We start from the raw sequence: 16,430 nt of genomic DNA, 5'->3' as shown, positions 1-16,430 counted from the left end.
CTTCCTTTAATTAATACTGATCTTCCCTCCTTTCACTCCATACACAACAACCCTCTTGCATTACCTTTCTAGTCAGAGTGCTGTTTGTTTCCTCAGATAAACAAGGTACCTCAGTAATTAGCTCCCTGCATAAAAGCATGTTTCCAATAAATCTGTTTTGAGTACCTGCTGTGTGCCACTTGCTGGTTTATACGGTGGTGAAGGACTCCTGCAGTCTGCTCACATGCAACTGGTTGGGGCTTCACACAGGGGAAGCAGTATCTTTCCACTTACCAATGAGGTATCCCCTCAGAGTATCCGTAGTTTGTATATAATTACCTTTTATTTATTTCTTTTAAAGATTTTGTTGATTTATTAGAGAGAGCATGAGCGGGGGTGGGGGGGAAGTGAAGAGGGACAAGCCAACGCTCTGCTGAGCAGGGAGCCCAGTGCGGGGCTTGATCCCAAGACCCTGAGATCATGATCTGAGCCGAAAGCAGACGCTTAACTGTCTGAGACACCCAGGCGCCCCTATAATTACTTACTTACTTACTTACTTACTTATTTATTTAAGGGAGGGTTTTTTTGTTTTTGTTTTTAAAGATTTTATTTATTTATTCGACAGAGAGAAACAGAGAGGAGAGAGGGAACACAAGCAGGGGGAGTGGGAGAGGGAGAAGCAGGCTTCCCGCTGAGCAGGGAGCCCGATGCAGGGCTCGATCCCAGGACCCTGGGATCATGACCTGAGCTGAAGGCAGACGCTTAATGACTGAGCCACCCAGGCTCCCCCCGATAATTACTTTTTAAATAACAAAATTTTTTTCAAATGGCAGAGATAAGACCCAGATAATTTTTTATCCCTGTATATATTACTTTTCTTTTGATGGATATAAGAACCTGTACTTTACCACTGTTCTTATAAATGCCATAGATAAGCTCTCAGGTTCAGAATCTAACTTAGCGGTTGGGATCTAACTGGGCTGCTATTATGAGAGTATGTAGATAGTATTTTGGTGAGGGATCCCAGGAATACACAACTATCACCTTGATCTAGCCTCCATCTTAGTCAACCATTCCCTAAGTATGGTGAGAACCCAGGTTACAGTAAGTAGAGACAGGATACAATGTACCCAGGCATTCTGGCTCCAGTACCTATGCTCTTTGTACAACACTCTGGAGGCCATGACCTGTGGACTTAAGTGTGGCGTCAGTGCTTTCTGTATCGGAAGAGGGAAAACAACACCTTTATAAACTTTCCTTTAAGTGACTTCTGGTCATTGGACTCTTAGGGGAAGACTGATGGGATACGACTGCTACTAGGTAAGGTTTTTCTCTCTGTGGAAAGCAAGAGAAACTTTTCCTTGGGGTTTGCCTGATTGTTTTCCTTGGACACGGTTTGCAGCTCTATCTGTCACCTTGTCACAGAGGGAAGAGGCAGTAATTCCAGAGAAGGCAACTGGGACGTCAAGGGCTGAAGGAACCAACCTTGTAGCTGTCAACTTTGTCTTCCTGGTTATGTGCAAGAACAGCATTGTAGTGTGTTTAACCCACTTCAAGTTCAGTCATTCCGTTCCTTGCAGCCACCCCTTTATCATGCAGTCTGCACTGGTTGCTCTCCAGGCTGTTGTGCAGCTGTCCTCCTGGGGCTCCCCTGCAGTCACCCCAGCATTGCCCTTCACCTCTCTTTCGGGGGCTCCCTGTATCCTGAATCTTGGCCTCCGATTTTTAATTTACTTTCAAAATGCTGGGGAAATCCTTTAGCGGTTTCCTGAGAAAAGGCAAGTGGGAGCTAAGTTTTTAGAATCCCCAAGTGTCTGAATGTCATTGTTTTATATTCACACTTGAGTATAGAACTCTAAAGATAATACCCTCTCCCTCCTCTCATCCCAATTTGAAGATCTGACTTCATTGTATTCTGGCGTCCAGTGCTGTTCTTGAGAAGTCTTATGCCATTGTTATTCCCAGTCCGTTGTATAGCATCCAGTTTTTGGTCTCTGGAAGCTTTTAAAATCCACTTTGTCTCCTGGGTCGTCTGAAATCGCACGCTGATCTGCCCTGTTGCCTTGTCCTAATTAATTGTGCTGGGCCCCTTGTGGGCCCTGTCAGTCACAGACTCGGTGACTTGAATCCTGAGGAATTTGAATTATTTGTTGGTTAATTTCCTCCTCTCCATATTCTCTGGGTCTATCATTCAGGTATTCCTAAGTAATTAGATATTTGACTTCTTATATTAAATCTTTATCATTTTTCCATTTTCCATTTTTTTGTTCTGCTTTTTAGATTTCCTCAGTTCTATTTTCCAGCCCTTCTGTTAACTTTATATTGGCCAAGAATGTTTTCTAATTGTTCCTTTTTGTTATGGCTTCCTTGGTTTATGGCAACAAGATCTCATCTTTATTATGATTTTTTAAGTTTTCCCTAGATCCCTTCTGGTTTTTGCTATTCTTCATGTTTAGGCTTGTCTGATTGTTCTTGTTTGCCCATTGATATTTGAAAGTAAGGGACTAAAAAGCTTATTGGCATTAAGATAGGGCATACTGACTAGTGAGTTCCACTGTACAGTGATTAGGTGAGCCAGCCTTTTCATTGGAAGGACCCTCAAATGGCAGAATCTGGAAGTCTTTTGTTTTTCTACAGGATTCTCTTGTCCTAGAGAAATATGGGGGTGGGGAGAGGGAGAGGGAGTAGAAATGCCTACCTGCTGGCATTCTGTAAGGTTAGTGACAGAGGGGAAATACAATTTCCCAATTAAATGATTTCTCTGGCTAAAGCTTTCAAAGGGTTTTACAATTGCCTAGATCCTGGCTTAGGGGGTTCATTCCAGGCTGGCTCTTTAAGAGTGTAAGCTCTTCAAACCCAGGTTCAAATCTGAGGTCTACCACTTAATAGCTCCGAGACTTTGTATAAGCTACTTAACCTTTCACAGCCTGTTTACAGTGTGGTATAGGTTTAGTAAGGAGTCCCTAATCCAAGATTGTTGAGAGTTAATTCAAGTATGTAGTTCAGTGTCTAGCATGGACACTCATTTTTTCCTCTGCTCATCTCTTTAGGCTGGTCATGCTCTAATAATCTTTTAAAGTCCAGGTGTTTTTCATCTCTTACCTTTTCTTCTTATCACCTAGCTTGGCCTGGGTGGCTCAGTCAGTTGAGTGTCTGCCTTCGGCTCAGGTCATGATCCCAGGATCCTGGGATCGAGCCCCGCATCGGGCTCCCTGCTCAGCGGGAAGCCTGCTTCTCCCTCTCCCACTCCCCCTGCTTGTGTTCCCTCTCTCGCTGTCTGTCAAATAAAATCTTTAAAGAAATAAAAAATAAATCCTTTCTCGAAGGTTTCTTTTGATACTGGTTTGCCTTTTGCTACTTCTATAGCCCAAACTACATTCTAGGCACATTTTGTTCACTTAAAATGCCTTTTATTTAGCCCCTTTAATCTCTTGTCATTCTGTTTCTAATCCAAGCAAAGCAGATATTTCTAGGTGCAGATTTCAAGCGACTTTGGCTTTTGATCTGTGATGGACTTTATTTTTCCTTCTAGTTCTGTCCAAGCTTTGTACACAAGAGCATTTACCTCAGTGCCTAGCTTATACTAGTCTCAAGGAAGCAGCCCCAAGGCCAAACGGAGGAGCAGACTAGGTCTTTTGGCACAGGTGAAAGCAGTATGTAACAATTATGTTATTACACAAGATCTTGTGCCTTGTAAATCTTTGTCCCCAACATGCACACATCCAGGTACTGTCATAAAAATAAGCCACATTTCCCTTGTTTCCATTTCTAATAAAAGACCAAGTTCATTGAGCCAGAATCTGCTTTGACTTCTTAATAAAGGTGAAGACATTGGGCTATCATGTAAGGATGCCCTTCCCCACTATTCATTATGCTTAAATGGCACACTCTCTCCTTTCCACTGAAGTATACTCCTACAATACAAACCCTGCCCTTCTCATCTAACAGGAATCCATTTTTTTTCTTGTAATCTCTACACGCAATGTGGGGCTCAAACTCACAAACCCAAGATCGAGAGAGCTCCATGCTCTTCCAAATGAGCCAGCCAGGCACCCCAGGAATCCATTTAGTATGCCGAGGTTTTAGAGCATCTCTGTACCTCCACAAGAAATGACAGATTGCCCCCTTTATGACGAGACCTCAACACATAAAATACTGTCTCCACAGGAATGAGCTGTCACCTTTAAAACCTTCCATTACCTTTGTAGTAATCTAATTGTCTTTAGCAAAGAGCAACCGGAGAGTACTACAGGTGGAATAATGTTTTACACACTTGTGCCAAACCCTACCCCTCCATCTATTGGCTTTCATTTCTCTTCTACGTCATGGAAAGGCTAACACAATTAATTTTAAACAAATTTTTATTACACAAAGGTTGTCACATAATTGGATTATTTCTCTACTTTGTACACAATTATTCTTACTCTCCACAGAAAGGCTGCTTCTTAACTTTTCATCTGGTGATGGCAAACACTAAAATCCTGACTTTAACAGAATAGTAGTAAAGATGCCTCAATGATTTAAGTTGAAAGCAGTACATTGGTACATGGCTCTTGCACTCAGTTATCGGGAATGTACAAATGTCTTTTTATTCAAAAATACAAAATAAATTATCTGTAGGCATGGACAATGACAACAGTAACCCATTATATGTTGTCAACTGAAACCAGTAACTGATGGTTATAGTGATTTTCTTAAACATCAGCCAGCCTTTTCTTCGGTCATTTCCTTCAACTGACTTCTCTGAAGTTATGGTTGAGGAGCACACCCTTGAGCTTCCTCTCACAGTTCATTAATAATGGTAAAGCACTATTCTAGGAATCAGAACATGCCGCCTCCCATGCCACCTCCCATACCACCCATTCCACCCATTGCTGGGTCCTTCTCTTCTTTAGGAATTTCGGTGACTACAACTTCTGCTGTAGTTAACAGAGAGGCCACTCCAGCAGCATCCAATAAAGCAGTTCTTACAACCTGAGAAAAAAGTTTGATAAAATATTACCTTTTTTCTTAGTGAAAAAATGAACAAGACTTAAAGAGTTCTTGAATTTTTAGAAAATAGTCAACTTTTTACCTTAGTTGGATCAATGATTCCTTTTTCCACCATATTCACAAAATCTCCCAGCATAGCGTCATAACCAACTTCTGAGGAACTCTGCATAATTTTCTCAACTATCAATGATCCTTCAACACCTGCATTCTTAGCAATGGTCATTGCAGGAATTTTGAGTGTTCTCTTAATAATTTCTATACCTAAACATAACAAATTTTAGCAAATTTAGTTTCATTCTTTTGTAAAAATTACAACACAATTTTATTTGTGAGACTACTGATACAGGAAAACCCCAACTGGGAAATTCCACAGGTCAAATCATTCCCCCTGAAAGACGTGATTACATCTTTCATCTATTCTCTGATTATCAGTGCTATTCTATCTTTGTTATTCTGGAAATTGCTTTGTGATGTATTGTTCTATTTGACAGGCAGCAACAATATTCTAACAGACTAAAATGAGGCTGCAAATCAACTCATTTGTCAGGCAGTTTTACCAATTTTTTGATCTTCGTTAGCTGGAGTTACTGAGTCCAGGGCTGGAATGCAGCGGAGCAGGGCACAGCCCCCTCCCAGAACAATGCCTTCTTCAACAGCAGCGCGCGTAGCATTGAGGGCGTCTGTAACTCGGTCTTTCTTTTCATTCACTTCAACATCACTTGTCCCACCAACCTAAAGATTAAAAGAATTCCAGTTAGTATGGGCTTCTCCCATTCAAGATGCTGACTGGCAAGAGTCACTAAAAAGCACTGGGTTTACTTTAAAAAAAAAAAAAAAGTAGAAAAGGTTGCCTATTTGTTAAAAGTGACTGCATGATTAAACAGCTAATAGGGAGGTGCCTGGTTGGCTCAGTTGGTTAAGTGACTGCCTTTGGCTCGGGTCATGATCCTGGAGTCCCGGGATTGAGTCCCGCATCGGGCTTCCTGCTCAGCGGGTTGTCTGCTTCTCCCTCTGGCCCTCCCCCCCTCATACACTTTCTCTCAAATAAAATCTTAAAAAAAAATAAAACAAAAAACAGCTAATAGGGTGAATGCAGGGTCCCACATCAGTCCAATACCAAAGTGCTTATTAAGAAAACACTTTTTCCACAGGAACACTCCTAAGTTCAATTCTGGTTTTAAGGAAGGACAGTATTCCAGCAAAGAAATTTTTATATAATATATATATAAATATATCCATTTCCCAAAACATTTTGGTTACACAGCACTGTTAGGGAATACCACAGAAACAAAATCATTCTTGGGATCAGAACCCAAGAAGCTCATTCACAACAATGAATTTTACCTTCAACACAGCTACTCCATCTGAGAGTTTTGCCAGACGTTCATTCAGCTTTTCCTTTTCATATTCACTAGTTGTGATATCTAACTGCTCGATGATTTCTTGAATACGTTTTTCAATTTGAGCCTTGTCACCTTTTCCTTTTAAAAGCATCGCATCATCTTTGGTCACAATGACCTCTCCAACTTTTCCTAAGTCGTGAGGCTGAACGTCTTCGAGATTTAGCGTCAATCCTTCTTCCCCAAACACCTACACAAAAACATTTAAGAATGAACCAGTTGCAAGTTTTTCATTATACCAAGTTTATCAATAATATATCATGCGGGTATTTTGATGAGAGAAACATCTTGTAATACTGTATTTCTTTGAAATGTGAGATTTCAAGACAACTGCTAGTCCAGATAAGACTCGATCAAGTTTTCCACTACATTTTCCACTTCACTTAATCCTCAATATTAATTAGCTTTATTTGAGAAAAGTATAAACTCAACTTCTCCAAGGGTCATTTTTGGTGGACCCGGGACTAGGCCTTATACTTAAACTCTTAAGTTCTAGGTCTTTTCTACTGTATTCTTGAAAACAGATTGGTCAATAACCCTATTCTGGGGCTAGACTCATGGTAAGTTAGAGAAGGGACCTTAGCACTATTTAATCGAAGCTTCACCTCGCAGACACCTAACAGAAACACAGAGTAAGTAAATAGTTGAGATAGTAATATCTGACATATCTGTGACAATAAAATCTACCTATAAATTTTAGGCCCGGGAGTATAAAAGATTGAGTAAACCAACATCACATATATTTTACTTACTACACCACCAGTAGCAATAGCCATGTCTTTAAGCTGGTTCTTTCTATTGTCACCAAAACCTGGAGCTTTGACTGCCACAACCTGAAGACCAACTTTTAGCCTGTTAAGAACAGTTATTAGTAAGAATGAGATTTAAATCTAATAAAAATGCTTGTCTAGTTCTTAAGTACTAAGATTACTTAGGAAACCACTTTTTTTTTTTTAAGATTTTATTTATTTTTTTTGAGAATAAGAGACAGCGTGAAGGGGGAGGCAAAGAGGGAGAGGGAGAAGCAGGCTCCTGGCTAAGCAGGGAGCCCAATGTGGGGCTAAATCCCAGGACCCAGGGACTATGATGTGAGCCAAAGGCAGACATATAAGGAACTGAGCCACCCAGGCACCCCTGGAAACCTCACTTTTTACAATTTTTTGCTTCCTAACAACTTTTGGTCAGACAAGATGAGCAACTTCCCATTCATCCATATTTGCCAATATCCAATTACCTTCTTCACTAACTGTTGACCTTACTCTCCAGTTAAACTGAACCCAGGAACATAAATGTTAATGTAAGCAAAAAACTTTTAAGTTAAATACAGTGATAACCATTTTATAGATTGTGAAAATCAGAACAATTACTAATTATTAAATGTGGGGGATCTATTAAGCATTTATCCCTATGGGTTCTATTTAGTATTAGATCAAGTTACTACTGAAGTTTGAGCAAGTAGTGTTCTTAATTCAGTTCCTTTATAAATGTAAGAAGCTGATAATAACATTAAGGTCACATGCAATTTTATTAGGTAATGAATACCTAGAATATACAAAGACATGTCCACTCAAGACTAGATTGTGAAAGAGAAGGAGGGGGCACCTGGGTGGCTCAGTCAGTTAAGCATTTGCCTTTGGCTCAGGTCATGATCCCAGGATCCTGGGATCAAGCCCCGCGTCGGGCTCCCTGCTCAGCGGGGAACCGGCTTCTCCCTCTCCTCCCTTCTCATTCTCTCTCTCTAATAAAATCTTAAATAAAAAAAAAAAGAAAGAGAAGGAATATTTATTTTTTTTTAACGATTTTAGCTATTTATTTGACAGAGAGACAGTGAGAGAGGGAACACAAGCAGGGGGAGTGGGAGAGGGAGAAGCAGGCTTCCCACAGAGCAGGGAGCTCAATGTGGCGCTTAATCCCAGGACCCCGGGATCATGACCTGAGCTGAAGGCAGATGCTTAACAACTGAGCCACACAGGCGCCCCAAGGAGTATTTAAAATTCAAGACAAAGTGGGTCTATTTTATTAAAAGCCAAATAAAAATCAGAGGGATAAACTCTGATAGTATGCCAAATAAATCAGCCATCCAATATTACAGATACCAGTAAAATGGCTCAATGAAACTCTATTGGCCTGTAGGTCTACGTTTGTTTTTTATTTTGGCTTCAAATCCCACAATCTCATAAGGTTTTTCATAACCCAAAAAGCAAATCCAAGCTAACAAACATTCCAGGATGAAATGAAATTGGAAAGTATTTTTTTTTTAATAAATATTTTATTTATTTATTTGAAAGAGAGAACACAACCAAGGGGAGAGACAGCAGGAGAGGGAGAGAAGCAGACTGCCCGCTGAGCAGGGAGCCCAACATGGGGCCTGATCCCAGGACCCCGGGATCATGACCTGAATTAAAGGCAGAAGCTTAACCATCTGAGTCACCTCAATTCTAAGAGTAGGAAGAATATGTACTTTAATAATGCCCTAATATTCTTTTTAAGCCTTTTTAAAAATTTAAGTGATCTCCACACCCCATTGGGACTCGAACTCAACCTGAGATCAAGAGTCACATGCTCTTCTGACTGAGCCAACTAGGCACCCCAATAATGCCCTAGAATTCTGTTTATAACATTAACTACCTGTCTTAAAGTCAAAAGTAATACATTATAGATTAAGAAAGTGAATAGACCTCAATTTATCTTAGACTGTCAATTTCTCTATTTCAGATCATTAATTTAAAAAATTTTTTAAATAGATTATATAACATAATGACAAACTTTGATCTAGAATTGAAAAAACAGGTGCCTGGGTGGCTCAGTTAAGCATCTGCCTTCAGCTCAGCAGGGAGCCTGCTTCTTCCTCTGCCTGCTTTTCCCCCCTGCTTGCGTGCGCTCTCTGACAAATAAATAAAATCTTAAAATAAGATAAAAATAAAAAATAAAATAGAAAAAATATTTTAACTTACTTCTTCCCATGCAAAATTAATCGTGAGAATATTTCTCCAGAAAAAAAAGTCCTTTCTTCAAAACAACTGTAAACGTTTATAATAAAAAATAGACACCACATACGAAAGTAGGCTATCTTATGAAAAAGTCACACAAAATATTAAGGGCTTTCAAATAGAACCCATTCAAAAAGAAAGAACCATTGTAACTGGACCAAGAGTTTATGAAGCACACCTATATTACACACAACGCTAGATACTAACACAAGTGGTTCGATGTGGAGGTACATAATGGAGATTTCAAACATCAAAATAAAAAACTGCTTTTCATTTGGAAATGTAAACCAAATACCATGGCCTATTACCTATTCAAAACGAGTGTACTCAGAGCTTCTCCATCAACATCTTCAGCAATTATGACCAAGGGCTTACGGTGAGCATTGGCAATTTCAAGAGCGGGTACAATGGACTGGACACTAGAAATTTTCTTTTCACTCAAAAGAACATAGGCATCTTGGAATTCACATTTCTGACCTGCAAAAACAAGGAACATTTCAAAACTTAAAAAACTAACAATATTCTGAAAACAGCTGTAATTTATTTAAATGAAAAAGCTATAAACCATAGTTTGAGTACATTTCAAGTGACTAATGAGTTCATGTTTTCCCTTTCATTTCTCATTTACATAACTTTTGGAATATATAATTTTTTTCTCTTAGAGATATGACCTGATAAATGCTTATAGTCTGACACATGGCAAGCTGTATTTTTTTTTTTTAATTTCACTGACTTACCTTTTGATGTATTAATAAAGTATGGAGAAATATAACCTCGATCAAACTTCATGCCTTCAATAATTTCTAATTCATCATTTAGTGTTTTTCCATCCTATAAAAAAATTAGTTACATGAATTTCATTAAAGAAACAAAAAATTATAATGATAGACCAGATTAAGAGACCCCACTGATTACGAGGGATCCAAGCCCCTAAGTATGCAAATGCTCTAGGGCATCCAACTCCCAATTCTGCAAAAATTTCCAAAATGCATATTTGAATTTTTACATCTAGAAGACAGTATCATTTAAGTTAGAATGCGTTCATTCCTGACAGCACAGGCTAAAAATTCACACAAAACGCTGTTAATTACTCTAGTGTACATAAATGCTAACGTTATGCATAAAGGAATCAAATATATGAAACATACAGTTTAAATTTTTGTATTTAAAAACTGTTTTGATCATCAGACAACTCATTCCAAGCTATTATTAAAAACACTTGCCTTTACTGTGATGACACCCTTTCTTCCAACCTTTTTCATTGCATCGGAAATGATGTTGCCAATTTCTTTGTCTCCATTTGCAGAAATCGTAGCAACCTACAACAATCAAGTCACTCTTCCAAGTTAAAAAGATAAGGCCTGCATCCCCAATCAGCTCCCCTCCGTTTCCTAGTAACTTCCAAAGTGATACACGGGGGCAGGGGGTGGGGTGGGGGTGTGGGAGGAGGAATATGAACAAGGATGATATGGTCTAATAGTTCTAAGCAAGTGTTGGTTCTGTTTTCAGTTATTTTTAAATTCATCATTTGGCTACATTGTTATTAAAAGATATGAAATAAACACAACTATTCTTTTTTTAAAAAGGGAGGCTTCACCACCTGGAAAAAGTGGCAATATTCTTTTTTTTTTTTAAAGATTTTATTTATTTATTCATGAGAGACAGAGGGAGAGAGAGAGAGGAGAGGGAGAAGCAGGCTCCCAAGGAGCAGGGAGCCCGATGCCGGACTCGATCCCGGGACTCCAGGATCACGACCTGAGCCGAAGGCAGTCGCTTAACCGACTGAGCCACCCAGGCGCCCCAAAAGTGGCAATATTCTAACATAACAAAAAATTATGCACCTTTTGACAAATGGCTGAAGAACATTTTGTATAACAAACAAATGAGTTTTACTCACAGCCACGTAGAACTAAAGTGACAGCCCACTAAGACTCTAGTCATGGGGGCGCCTGGGTGGCTCAGATGGTTAAGCTTCTGCCTTCGGCTAAGGTCACAATCCCAGGGTTCTGGGATCGAGTCCCGCATCCGACTCCCTGCTCAGCGGGGAGCCTGCTTCTCCCTCTGCCTCTCTCTCTCTGTCTCTCATGAATAAATAAATAAAATCTTTAAAAAAAAAAAAAAAGACTCTAGTTGTGGTCACTGCATTATTTTCAAACGTTTTGTAGCAGTAAGAAGAAATGTGTTCAATGTTAGTGACTGCTTGGTATCATTCTGACACTGGTATGTGATTATGAAATAAAATCACGTTTATCATAAAATATGAAAAATCCTTACCTGAGCAATTTCTTCAGGGGTTGTCACAGGTTTAGACTGCTTCTTAAGTTCAGCAATTACAGCATCAACAGCTAACATCACACCTGATTAAGAATAAATGCCATTACAATGCTTATTCTCTCATGGTTCCTCGTCAAGTAAAAATTTCAATTCATGTTAAATGTTTTAATGTGTTAATAAGCCTATACAATGCTTCTGTGCCAGCACTTTTCTTAATCTCATGGAGTTGAATGGCATGCACTGAAACAGGAACTTTAATAAATGAAGACTCACAGAACAAAATTATTTTGAAAACTGGACTAAGGGAAAAAAACTGTATAATTTCAAGAATCTCACCACTCAACGCATTCTGTATAAACTATTCCCAATCCAATCATGTTGCATGTTTCCAACAGGGTCACCCAATACTTCCCTCAATTGAATGACACAATTATGCCCCTACAGGTTTTAATTATCTGAAATTTCCTCATTTAATATGTAATTATAAGCAAAATATTTGTTCTAACAGTCAACAGCATCACAACATGGATTTAGGATCACCCAATTTTGTTCAGTCGGGATAGTGCTGGCTCTTCCCTTATTTTGAGAAATGTAACTTCAAGAAAAAAATCCAAAAAAAAGGCATGTAGTAACAATCATTTCTTTGGAGAAGTAATCTTAATAACCTCAATTAATACTTGTCCATGATTTACACTCAGACTGCTTTTTTTTTTCCCCCCAAGAGAAGGAAGAGAGAGCGGGGGAGGGGCAGGCAGGGGAGGAGGGAGAGAGAATCTCAAGCAGGCTCCATGCCCAGCACAGAGCCTGATGTGGGGCTTACCCTGAGATCATGACTTGAGCAGAAATCAAGAGCCGGACGCTTAACCGACTGAGCCACCCAGGTGCCCCTCAAACTGCTTTTTAAATGTAACATTCATTTGGACCTCAAACATGGAAATAGATGGAATGCTGATACATCAGTGTGCGGGATGCCAATTCTGACAAAACCTGTTAATAGCATCCCCCTTTACTCTCAAGTCTCCTAATATAAACAATAATATACCCTAGAGATAAGTAGCAATTACATTTTCAAGATAGAAAAACCAAGTTCAACTACATAGCTTAAAAAAAAAAAAAAAAAAAGGCAGTGACAGGACTTAAGTCTATATCACTATGGAGCTCATGCTGAGAAGCAGATCTTTAAATTGTGGCCTAGTTCCCCAAAGCAAGCAATAATAAACAAAATGAAGACCACTAATGTACTATGTGCTCTTAAGAGGTAAAAACAAACAAAACCCCCTGCTTTTCTATATATATATTAAAAAAATTGGATTATCCTGGGGCGCCTGGGTGGCTCAGTTGGTTAAGCGACTGCCTTCGGCTCAGGTCATGATCCGGGAGTCCCTGGATCGAGTCCCGCATCGGGTTCCCTGCTCGGCAGGCAGTCTGCTTCTCCCTCTGACCCTCCCCCTCTCATGTACTCGCTCTCTCTCATTCTCTCTCTCTCAAATAAATAAATAAAAATCTTTAAAAAAAAAAATTTGATTATCCTGAGTGACTTCGTTTAGCCCTACTTTGTAATATATCAAAACTGTATAATCTCTCCATGTGCTAATCCCCAAAAGTTTACTATTTTCAAGGTACACAGTACATGCTGTATCTTTCAATAAACTTCCCTTATATGCTGGGGGGGAGGGGGGTTGGGGGCTCAAGACACGGAGGAGAGAAGGACAAGGAATGTCTTAGTTGTAGTTCCCTCCTTAACACCTAGCATAGGACACACTACATAAGCCAGGCATCCAATCACTTTCTGCTGAAGGAAAACTCAGGTTTTTTTTGTTTTTTGTTTTTTTGAGTGAGAGGAGAAACAAGAATCAACTTTTTAAGACACTTCAAAACACTGTGGTGACAATGAAGAGACTTTCCTACCTCTTCTGATTTCCACAGGATTAGCACCTTTGCTAATCTTCTCGAAGCCCTCCTTGGCAATAGAGCGTGCCAAGACAGTAGCAGTCGTGGTGCCATCCCCAGCCTCTTCATTTGTGTTATTGGCGACATCTTGAACAAGTTTAGCGCCAATATTTTTATATTTATCTTTTAAGTCAATTGACTTTGCTACGGTCACACCATCTTTTGTTACTTTGGGACTTCCCCAACTCTGTTCAATAATCACTGTTCTTCCCTATAATTAGAGAAAAAAAAAATGTGACAGAACGTAAGTGCTATTTAGCTTAAAACACAATGAGCAGTTTTGAATAATAGGATAATTACTTGAAAGTCCCAACACAAATTGTCAACTTTTATTAGATCTGCAGCATGAATCTCAAAGGCAAATTCATCAGTGTTCTTAGCTTATAGACAAAATGACCTCTTCTGCCAAGTGCTTAACTTTGCAAGAGATTTTGATAGATAAAAATCCTAGAGACTGCAAGATGTCATCTCATTAAAAAAAACAAAACCAAAAAAACCCCCCAGAGCCCCCCCCCAAATAAACCAAAACAATCTGGTAGATCATAATAAAATTCCAGAATATTCTTCACATAATTTATAGTTCTGTCCGGTGCCTGCTATCTTTGAAAGTAATGTGAAAACTTACTTTTAAACTGGCTTTAAAATTTAGCTACTAAAATACCAACGGCAAGTACAAGTCACTCTTCCAGGGAGGGCTGCTTCAATGTTAAATCTCAATCATGGTGCAAATAGTATTGGCAGCTTCTGGATTTGAACCAAAGCTGCTACTTGTGAGGCATGCCATATTTTATACAGTATATATCAATACTTTAAGCATCACTCCACTGTGCATCACCTTCAAAGGCCTTCTCAAATTATGTTACCCCTCACTCACCACCTCTTCACCTTAAATGAGACTTAAAATTCTAAATGTGCTTTAGAACAGAATGGACAACATAAAAACACTAAGTAAAACTAGCACCTACAAGCACATGCTTTAAGTACTACATACTAAATTACATACTTCCATCAATGGTACGAACTACTGGGAAAAAATCTAAAATTTAGGCAAGCAAGAGTAAGTCTACCTTCCATTAATTCTACCTTCCGTTTGCGAATCCACTTTGATCTGTGAGTTACTACTCTGTTACATCATACATTATAGGAAAGAAAGTTCCGCAAATTTTAAAGAAACAATTTAAGTTTTAAGACCATTGTATCTAAGTAAAAGAAAAAAAAGATTAAGCAGTAATTGGGAACTCTTAACGGGTATATTGAGGTTTCTCAACAATGGATACTATTTAGTAGCTCCGTGTGACTATATGGTATCATTAAAATATTATTCCTTAACTCACAATACTATAAATTACAACAAAATAAAAACAGATACCTTTGGCCCCATAGTAACGGCTACAGCATCGGCTAAAAGGTCTACACCTTGAAGCATTAAGGCTCGGGCATCCGCACCAAATTTTACGTCTTTGGCATAGGCCCGAGTGAGATGAGGAGCCAGTGCTCTGGACACTGGCCTAATTTGGCGAAGGACTGCGGGTAATCGAAGCATTTCTGTGGAGACGGGGGGGGGGGGGGGATATCAAATTAGCAGTACATCAATACCAGCAGTACCCCTGTGTATTACAGCAAACATGACATCTATACACCACAACAGAACAAGAAATGTTAGATGTAAGTTGGATTGACCTCTGCCAGTCACTACACCCAGGCCACGGAAACACGGGTTCAGAACACCAGCTACCTGCGTTAAGTCCCCACGTGAGGCGTCCCCGCGCCTAACCGAGAGCAACAGCACAAAGCACACACCATCTCCTTCCCCAAGGCCACCTACCCCAGCCGCTAAAAACGAGTTAATCTTTCACCGCTAAAATACCCTTAAGAGCAAATCCATTCCAAATGTCCTCCTGAAAAACCAAGTCTGCAGGAAAGGAGTGGTCTATAAACTAGAGCGACCAAGGGAGAAAAAACATTTCTGACGATGCAAAAATCCGCTTAGCAAGATGTGTCTTCATGTATCCACTCGGGGCTACCGCATCAGAGCAGCCCGCAAGGCCGCGAGGCTGGGGGCTCTGGCCCGCCCCACGTGTCTTTCCATTAGGACGCCCTCAGCAAGGTCAAGGGTGGAGAGCTGTCCAGGGGGCCAAAGACGGCTGCGACCACCCTGCCCGGCACTCTGCGGTCGACCAAGACAGGGCTGCAACGGAAAGCCCACGTGAATACAGTCCCCCGATTCCACACGAACTCCCGGGCAAACCCTCCCTCCTGCGCCGTGCCCAGGCGAGCAATCCACGGCGCACGTGATGGGCACCGACATGGACCCGTGAGGCCTGGCCCGGTGGCCCAGGCCTGCGGCGCCGTAGAAATCCCTGGCTCTCGCCTCCCGGCCCAACGAGGCAAGACCGCAGGGAGTGGGGAAAGGCCGGCTCAGGGATCCCGGGCGCCTGGAGCTGGCGGCGCGGGGCGGTCGTGTACCTGTGGGGCAGCTGCAGAGCGTACAGACCGTGAAGCAGGCCGTCGGAGGCGAGTGAGGGACAGAGTGCACAGCGCACACGGCAAAGAGCCCGTGTCCCCTCCCTCCGCCGCTTTCCCCCCGCCCCGCGCCACCGCGTGCGCGGGCGGCTCCCACCCCTTCCCGTCCGCCGGGGCCCGGCAATCGGCACGCTCCATGCGCCAGCTCCGCCCCTCCCTACCCGAGCAGTGCCAGGCCAGCGGGCTCAGCCCCCTCCGGGCCGGCTTAGGCTAGTTCCCGGGTTGCACTCGGTTCCAGAACTTTCCGGGAAGCGCCGCGCTCTCTGTGGGTCAAGGTTCAAAACGCGTCATTTCCGGGAGAGGGGCGAAGAGCTAGGACTTT

At 41.0% G+C, this 16,430-nt stretch overlaps 1 protein-coding gene across 2 annotated transcripts; it reads right to left on the bottom strand.

Annotated features, from left to right (window-relative positions):
- Positions 1–4,322: 4,322 nt before the first annotated feature.
- On the bottom strand, positions 4,323–16,356 carry HSPD1 (heat shock protein family D (Hsp60) member 1). 2 transcript variants are annotated; one of them, XM_035007460.1, is made up of 12 exons: positions 16,270–16,356; positions 14,955–15,130; positions 13,544–13,796; positions 11,636–11,718; positions 10,585–10,680; positions 10,099–10,192; positions 9,670–9,838; positions 7,124–7,223; positions 6,316–6,561; positions 5,529–5,703; positions 5,054–5,232; positions 4,323–4,953 (listed from the first exon to the last, which is right to left on the bottom strand). In XM_035007460.1, the coding sequence occupies exons 2-12, from the start codon at positions 15,126–15,128 to the stop codon at positions 4,801–4,803; spliced, it is 1,722 nt and encodes a 573-aa protein (XP_034863351.1). In that variant the 5' UTR covers positions 15,129–15,130; positions 16,270–16,356; the 3' UTR covers positions 4,323–4,800. The 2 variants fall into 2 exon arrangements, with proteins under 2 accessions (XP_034863351.1, XP_034863350.1); XM_035007459.1 differs by lacking the exon at positions 16,270–16,356 and adding an exon at positions 16,052–16,170.
- Between the last annotated feature and the right edge of the window lie 74 nt (positions 16,357–16,430).

The sequence above is a fragment of the Mirounga leonina genome, unplaced genomic scaffold (assembly GCF_011800145.1).
Source record: "Mirounga leonina isolate KUSES-001 unplaced genomic scaffold, KU_Mleo_1.0 Mir_151, whole genome shotgun sequence".
Taxonomy (NCBI): Eukaryota; Metazoa; Chordata; class Mammalia; order Carnivora; family Phocidae; genus Mirounga; species Mirounga leonina.
Note: the sequence above shows the minus strand (reverse complement) of the source record. Positions and strands in the feature narration are given on the sequence as shown.